Below are 8,714 nucleotides of genomic sequence, written 5' to 3'. Positions count from 1 at the left end.
CTTGTGTTACTGCTGTATTTTCCCGGTGTCTCACATTCGTTTATTCACCTGGTTTATTATCCTGTGTTTTCATGAGAATTAACCACATCACATAGGGATATTCGTAACAATCAAAAATAAATGTCAGTTAGTGGGTGTGTGAACCAGATGCATTACTCATCATCATCTTTCCTGTTCTTCCTGAACAACCTGTGGAGATGGAGCCAACACCTAAGAGTTTATCCTTTCAGAATCACTAAGATGACATTTGATATTCAGTGAACACCTTTGTTACATAAAGGGTGTGGTGATGTATAAAACATACTGGCATACTTTTCTTCATCAGTAGCCCACAGCTTTTCACCAGTCTTCCTCCGGTCTCCTCAGATCTCTACAAATCAGCTTTGGTGAGTAGAAAATCTAAACAATGTTTTTTCGTTTGTTTTTTAATGTCATCATCTGACTTTTAAAAAAATGCACCACAACTTTTTCCAACAGGAAATTCTTTTTGAATGCAACACCTTCAATGTGATTTCAGTAAAAAAAAAAAAAAATGTGTAAAATATAACTGCAGTTACCAACTCTGTGGGCATTTGGTGTGTTTTTTAAACTAACCATGACTTCTCTTCATTGCTTGTGACACACATGTTGCAACAGACATTGCTCAGTGCTCATTTCTCTCTAATTTACCTCTGGCAATTCTCACGCATGACTATAGACATTCTGCAGCTGAGTAGTGCACTCACACTGGCAGGGTAGCTACTCCATCCTGTTAACACGGGCAGCGAAAAAGACACAAAGACTGCAAAGCACACACACTGCTCACACAGGCAGTGTGCTCCGGGCGAGAGAGAGAGGGACTGTAAGGTGACTGGGCTGGCAGTGTATGCCTCTGGCTCCCCAGCAGTGGGAGAGATGTGCAGAACATGCAGCACAGAGCGGTGATAATCTGCATCAGGCCTGATTTTTTTAGACCCAAAAGGAGCTTGAATCAAAACAGTAATATGGTATTCATTTTGTGCTCTCCTCCTCCACAACTCACATCTGCTGCCTCAGTTTCCTCAGCTCACCAGACTTCATGAGGGAGGAGCACCATGTGAGAAGGAATGCAACCATACCTTTTAAGATGTTAGGAAAACACACCTCGCTGGGACTTGAATCAAGTCTTGACCTGCATCTTTACCTAGTCTGACTGAGTTCCCTGGAGAGATTAAGCTGTTGCTATAACAATGTGTCACTCGGCCACGCCCGTAAAGTATGCACCCGCACTCATCGCAAGGAGCACATTGTGATCCTTTTGTCTGTGTGCCCAGAGCATAGGCCCAGAGTAGATATTGGGCCTCACTCGGGTTAGCTGCGGGGAGTCCTCACGTGTTTCCGTTACAGCACTGCACCCGGCAGACACTGTGCGTTAGAGGCTGGTGACAGGGGGACATAGGAGCAGCCCTGGAGGAAACCTGGAGTTTATTTTTATCAAGCTCCACGGAAAAGCCAGAGAAAAACACTGGCAGTGACAAAAGCAATGATGTCAGCCACCGTTTGCTGCTCACAAGCTCTTAATGAATAAAACTAGTATGCAGTCCTTTGTGTGAATATTTTACCTCTATAATTACTATAAATTAGTTACTTAAACTGTAGAAGGAAGAAAAAAACAGTTGGCCAACTTCGGCACAGTAATGATCAGACTTGATGGTCAGATATTAAAAAACAATACTTAGTTTAGATAAAACAATAATGGAGTAAATCTGTTTAATCCCAGTTTTTTCAAACAGAGCCATGAACTCAGACACCCTCTCCCTTTCCTTCCCCTTCAACCACTCCCTCAAGATTTAGATATAAATGCTGTCCTTTGTTAACATTCCAAATGTAACCACAGTGCCACATGATCCATTATAGAGTGCAGCAGAGGAAGACCTCGACTTTGCCACTAGATGGAGTCGTAGCAGCATCAAATGAGAGCTTCACCTTTCAGCACCTTCTGCACTTAGTCATATAAAAGGAAAATACTAGGCCAGTCTGAACCTTTGCGTGTTAATGTACAAACACTCTGATTGACAACCTTCATATGGCACTATCTCACTCCTTGTTCTTTTTGTCCTTTTAAACCAGCTATCATCATGTCGATGACGAACCTCCAGGGGGCTTTAGGCATCCTCGTTTGCACCTTCAATACATACGCTAGCAAGGATGGAGACAACAAAAGCCTGACTAAGGCAGAGGCGAAAGAGCTGCTCCAGAGTGAATTGGGAGAGCTGCTGGGGGTGAGTGACCTCTGACCTGTCTCTATCTCAGTCCTGAACAATACACACTGTCTTACCGTACATGCATGGTGCATTGTGTGGAGAGAATGGTGAATACTCTTGGTAGAATTTATGCATCATCACAGCCTGTAGGATTTTACGATCGTGCACACACCCATTGATCTTCAACACTTTTCTTACCTGCAGAAAGCCGATGACCAGGCAGCAGTGGACTGCATCTTCAAGGCAATGGACGAAAACCAGGACAAAACTGTGAACTTTGAAGAGTTCATCATCATGTTTGCACACCTTGCTATGGTCTTACACGACTTAGTCACCAGTTCATAGGGATCCAAGTGTCACCTTGGGGCCAGCATCGAGAGGCACCTACCTGTGAAAGAGATCTCATGATAGCTGTTTTGAAGAAGAAATAAATATTTACTACTATTCACTAACATTAAGACACGAAACATGATCTCGCACAATGAAATAAACTTTCTTCAAAACATTTGACTTTTGCACTTTGTATGTTACTGCATGGTCTGTGGAACAATATCTGTGACAATATGTGATGGCTGCACAGACATGTCAGTGACCATAGTCTCAGTAAGCTTACAATGCTATTGAGGCTGGCCCAAAATGCTGGGAGTGCTTTGGTTTTGTTGACGCTAAGCTTTCATGCCTTAAATCTTGGAGCTGAATTAACTTCAGGAGAGGAAATAAACTGCAGGTTACAATAAGAGGGATGTCACTGATGTTGCTTGTATCCTATGGAGGTAGAGCACATTTATTAAAAACCCTTCATTGATCTAAGGCAAAACTAAGCAACTTTGTGGGGGTCAGGTTTAGGATTAGGCAGGGTCTTCATTTAGGATCCTTGTGTCCTGAGGATAGGATCTCTTCCTGAGCCTCGCACTGCTGGCCTGGTGTATTTGGTACCTTCTTCCTGACCTCAACAGGGAGAAAAGGCAGTTATCTGGTTGGTTGGGATCTTTAATGAATCTCCTGACCTTATATTTGCAGCAACCATTGTAGACATCCTTTAGTCAAGGTAGAACAGTGCCTAGAGTATGCTCAGCTGACCGAACCACTCTTTGCAGTGTGTCTTGGCGACTTGTGATGTTCAAGTTATACGGTCTTGCTCTAACTAAGGTTTTAAAAGTCTAGTGTGTAGGATTTAGTGGCATCTAGTGGTGAGGTTGCAGAAATAAAACCTGACTGAAACGTCTCCTGTGTGCCAAGCATGTAGGATAACCATAGTGGCTGATGTAAACACATAAATGGCCCTTTCAAGGACAAGTGTTTGGTTTGTTCATTCTGGGCTACTGTAGAATAACATGGTGGACTCTGCTGAAGAGGACCTATTTCACATGTAGATATAAACATCTCAGTCTAAAGCAATGAAAACACAACTATTCTTATTTTCAGGTAATCCTAAATTCATGAAAACTTAGGTATTAATATTATATTTAATTTCTGCTGATAGACGTCCCTAAAGCTCACACACGGGGCCTTTAAGATAGTCTACTGTAACTTTACCTTAATATTCCTGTTTTGTTATAGACTCCACTACATTTATGTAATGGCTTTTTGTGCAAAAAACAGATGATAGGTAATCAAAATAAATCAAATACAGTGTGTAGGTCCTGCACAGCAGCTCAAAGGTTGGTCTTAGAAAATGGGTTCAAACCTGACCTGGCAGCCTGGGGCTATTCTTTATGGAAGTGTGCATGATTTCCTGCGTGTGGCTTTCCTGTGAGTGCACCAGCTCCCTTGCACAGTCTAAAGACCTGCAGGTAAGATGACGTGTAAATTCCAAATTGTCTTAAGTGTGAGAGGTTATAGAAAGTGGGTGGACAGATGGATAGCATGTACAGTTAAACACCCCAGTTACATTTTTACTGTACACTTTTGTCTTGCAGCTTCAGTGATCAACATAAATATTTTAGACTCCAGTCCAGCATCTATATCGGTGACGTGTGTAGCTGAAGTCGTGAAAAGCTTTAACACAAATATTCTTTTAATGCCGTGCATTTTGGTGATAATGACAAGATGTGTGCCTCAAGGTCTGACAACCAGCAGTTGACTTCACAGATTAAGCACTTGATTTTGTTTTGATATATAACTGCCAAAACAGGCGTGAAGTAACTCCTCAACCCAGCTCCAGCCTTGGTCTCTTGACTCAACATTTTGTAAGGGTCTTAAACAATTTATTTAAAAGTGAAAGTGAACTTACACTGAACATAAAATCTCCAAAATCCCCCAACCTCCTTTGTTACATTGTATCAAAGAGCAAAAAAACTGGCTAAGTGGGTTTGAATTATACTGTAGCTGAAACAAACAAGAAGTACAAAACATCCCCTTTCTCCTTGGAAACAGACAGTCTTAAAGATACAGCACACTGCTACACTTCTTCTACATGTAACATGCTGTCTACAGTCTTTGTTGTGTTAGGTTTGAATGCAAACTTTAGATCATAAGATTAGAAACATCTTTGTAATGAATGATGCAGATTCTTAGCATTTTGAAAATCCTCTCTGAATGCACACATGCACTATGGGCTATCTAAGCAACAATAAAACACTATGAAGTGTGAAGTGACGCAGAGTAGACTCCCTAACAACCAGCATGAATAACCACCAGATGTTGGATGATGATTTAGTAGTTTGTTGATTCCAACAACAATGCGTCCAGTGTTTCTTAAAACATAACTTGAAAAAAAAGCAACAAGACACGAGGGGAGAAGTAGGAGTGGTTGGAGATGAAAGGAGCATTATGGAGGGAGGGATAAAGGGTGTGGTGGTGTATAAAGCATCCATTGCATCTCTTTCTCCGTCACTACAGCTCCTCTAAGACTGTCACTCTCCGGTCGTCCTGAGTCTCTGCAAATCAGCTTTGGTGAGTAGAAAATCTAAGCAGTGATGTTGGTCGTATTTTAGTGTCTTTAACTGACTTTAAAAGAAATGCACAACAACTTATTCCGATATGTGATCATTTTGAAAGCATCACCTTTGATGTAATTTGAGTTTTATTTGTGTAAAATATAACTGCAGTTACCAGCTCTGTGGGCATATGGTGTTTTTGAGCTCACTTTGACTTCTCCTCTGTATTTCATTACTTGTAAAACAAATGCTGCAACAGACATTGCTTAGTTTTACTCTGAATTAAGTTGAGTTCAGTTATTTGGGTTACTTTAGCGTGTAATGTCATTACACTGATGCATTGTGCATTCAGAGGTTAGCATCAAGCTTCCAATCTTTCTTCTAATTAAAACCAAACAACAGAAGAGTAATATGGTGTTCATTTTGTGTTCTCCTCCTCCGCAATTCCCATCTGTTTACAAACCCTCTGCTGCCTCAGTTTCCTCCGCTCACCACACCCCAGAGAGGGAGCAGCATCACGTGAGTCAGGATGCAACCAGAACTGACTCCCTTGGGTTTATTGAGTCAGTGGAAAAAAGAATACACTTTTTAGACGTTAAGAAAACACACCACTGCTGGGACTTGAATCAAGTCTTGACCTGCATCTTTATCTAGTCTGACTGAGTTACTTGGAGAGTTTAAGCTGTTGCCATAACAATGTGTCACCCGGCAGACACTGTGCGTTAGAGGCTGGTGACAGGGGGACATAGGAGCAGCCCTGGAGAAAACCTGAAGTTTATTTTTATCAAGCCCCACGGAAAAGCCAGAGAAAAACACTGGCAGTGACAAAAGCAATGATGTCAGCCACTGTTCACAAGCTCTTAATGAATAAAACTAGTATGCAGTCCTTTGTGTGAATATTTTACCTCTATAATTACTATAAATTAGCTACTTAAATTGTAGAAGGAAGAAAAAAACAATTGGTCAACTTCGGCACAGTAATGATCAGACTTGATGGTCAGATATTAAAAAACAATACTTAGTTAAAAAAAAATAAAACAATAATGGAGTAAATCTGTTTAATCCCAGTTTTTTCAAACAGAGCCATGAACTCAGACACCCTCTCCCTTTCCTTCCCCTTCAACCACTCCCTCAAGATTTAGATATAAATGCTGTCCTTTGTTAACATTCCAAATGTAACCACAGTGCCACATGATCCATTATAGAGCGCAGCAGAGGAAGACCTCGACTTTGCCACTAGATGGAGTCATAGCAGCATCAAATGAGAGCTTCACCTTTCAGCACCTTCTGCACTTAGTCATATAAAAGGAAAATACTAGGCCAGTCTGAACCTTTGCGTGTTAATGTACAAACACTCTGATTGACAAACTTCATATGTCACTATCTCACTTCTTGTTTTTTCTGTCCTTTTAAACCAGCTATCATCATGTCGAACACCCAGAAAGCTATAATCCTCCTCGTTGACAGCTTCAGTAAATACGCTAGCAAGGATGGGGACAGCAAAAGCCTGACTAAGGCAGAGATGAAAGAGCTGCTCCAGAGTGAATTGGCAGAGCTGCTGGGGGTGAGTGACCTCTGACCTGTCTCTATCTCAGTCCTGAACAATACACACTGTCTTACCGTACATGCATGGTGCATTGTGTGGAGAGAACGGTGAATACGCTTGGTAGAATTTACACATCATCACAGCCTGTAGGATTTTACGATCGTGCACACACCCAATGATCTTCAACACTTTTCTTACCTGCAGAAAGCCACTGACCAGGCAGCAGTGGACTGCATCTTCAATAAACTGGACCTAAACCAGGATAACAGTGTGGACTTTCCAGAGTTCCTCAACTTGGTTGGCTGCCTCTCAGTACTCTGCCACGAGCACTTCACCAAATCATAGGGATCCAAGCGTCACCTTGGGGCCAGCATCGAGAGGCACCTCCCTGTGAAAGAGATCTCATGATAGCTGTTTTGAAGAAGAAATAAATATTTACTACTCTTCACTAAATTACCATTAAGACACGAAACATGATCTTGCACAATGAAATAAACTTTCTTCAAAATGAATGAATGAATGAATGAATTTATTTATTTCAAACAAAATAAAACTTAAAAACAGAAAACTGTGTCAATACGGGATGGCTACACAGACATGTCAGTGCCATAGTCTAAGTAAGCTTACAATGCTATTGAGGCTGGCCCAAAACACTGGGAGTGCTTTGGTTTTGTTGACACTAGAAGAAATTAACTGCAGGTTACAACAAGAAGGATGTCACCAATGTTGCATGAATCCTACATCAGAGGTGTGAAACATGCGTAGAAACGGCTGGCCCAAGGGTCAAATCTGGCCCACTGGATTACTTTGCACACCTAATACAGATGCACTTGTTAAGGCAACAGTGAGTAGCCTACTTCATGTGAAATGCTGCTTATGAAGTATTTAGTTTTGTATGTTTAGTAATGCAACAGAAACTCTTCCACCCTGACCAGAATACAGCTCTCTGAATTCAAATAAACACAAGAAGTTTGTACTCTAGAGAAAGGATCAGCACTCATAAACAATTAGTACTTACTGTGGTCATTTCTAAAGATATTAAACATCAATTGGCATGTTCAGTACAAAAGAATCTGTGTCAGATTTTTTATCCCTAAAGCAGTATTTGTGGAACCCTGTTTTTTAGGCACTGGCAAAACATTTGATTTGTAAATTGATGGTAAAGCAGGAGATAGCTTGACCTGCTTCCTTAGTAGCTCGAGATCATATTGGGGCTGTATGTGGCCCATGAACTAAAAGAAGTTTGCTGTCTTAAAGATGTAGAGCACATTGATCAAAGCCTACTATTTAAAGCGAGACTATGTAACTATCGGAAGAAGAAAAAAATGGACTCTTCCTCTTACACATACAAAAATAAAACTTAAAAACTCAATTCACTTTGCCATTTTTCTGTTACAACCTTACTTAGTCTGGTATGACCAGTAGCTTGCTGTGGCTTATGACAGCTAATGTTAGCAAACCTTAGATCAGTGGCTCCTAGCTGGGGGTCCCAACCTCCACTAGGGGACGCCAAAGCTTTACAGGGCGGTGTGAGGCCTTCTTCATTGTAAGGGGTCTAAGAAAACATCTTTATAAATGTATACAGTGGGCCTGTGTCTCAGGCTTTCATGCACTTGTGTAAGGAAAACTAAATGAAATTGTTATTTTCAAAGCGTAGATTATTATTCAAAATATAACCTTTAAAAAAAAAATCACAGGATAAGGGCAGGGTAAAGACCTCAGCACAAGCTACATTCACAGAGCCTTCACTCTCTCCTAAACAGCCTTGTCCAACATTATGAAATGACACAGCTAAAACAACCAAGGCGCTAATAAAACAATGGCAAAGCAGCAAGGAGAAGAAGACACTTAATTTAGCCAAAAAGAAGCCTATTAGGTGTGTATGATTTAAAAAAAAAAAAAAAAAAGAAGTAATACAGATAATTGATTGAAAAGTTGCTAAAAAAATCTCAGATGATCTCCTCAAAATTCATCCAAATCTCTTGTCTTTACACAAACTTCCTGCAACTGTTACATTTACTATGCGGGTTAATTGTACAGTTTAATAGCTGTTCTGTGCCGTTATTG

General features: G+C 40.8%; 2 protein-coding genes across 3 annotated transcripts; both read left to right on the top strand.

Annotated features, from left to right (window-relative positions):
- Positions 1–252: 252 nt before the first annotated feature.
- Positions 253–7,159, top strand: LOC125905142 (ictacalcin-like). Of its 2 annotated transcripts, none has more exons than XM_049603024.1 (3): positions 253–386; positions 6,520–6,665; positions 6,852–7,159. In XM_049603024.1, the coding sequence occupies exons 2-3, from the start codon at positions 6,528–6,530 to the stop codon at positions 6,990–6,992; spliced, it is 279 nt and encodes a 92-aa protein (XP_049458981.1). In that variant the 5' UTR covers positions 253–386; positions 6,520–6,527; the 3' UTR covers positions 6,993–7,159. The 2 variants fall into 2 exon arrangements, with proteins under 2 accessions (XP_049458981.1, XP_049458980.1); XM_049603023.1 differs by lacking the exon at positions 253–386 and adding an exon at positions 4,962–5,117.
- On the top strand, positions 2,089–2,727 carry LOC125905141 (ictacalcin-like). The gene is made up of 2 exons (XM_049603022.1): positions 2,089–2,240; positions 2,427–2,727. The coding sequence occupies exons 1-2, from the start codon at positions 2,097–2,099 to the stop codon at positions 2,565–2,567; spliced, it is 285 nt and encodes a 94-aa protein (XP_049458979.1). The 5' UTR covers positions 2,089–2,096; the 3' UTR covers positions 2,568–2,727.
- Positions 7,160–8,714: the final 1,555 nt, after the last annotated feature.

Source organism: Epinephelus fuscoguttatus, linkage group LG17, assembly GCF_011397635.1.
Source record: "Epinephelus fuscoguttatus linkage group LG17, E.fuscoguttatus.final_Chr_v1".
In the NCBI taxonomy this organism is placed as follows: Eukaryota; Metazoa; Chordata; class Actinopteri; order Perciformes; family Serranidae; genus Epinephelus; species Epinephelus fuscoguttatus.
Note: the sequence above shows the minus strand (reverse complement) of the source record. Positions and strands in the feature narration are given on the sequence as shown.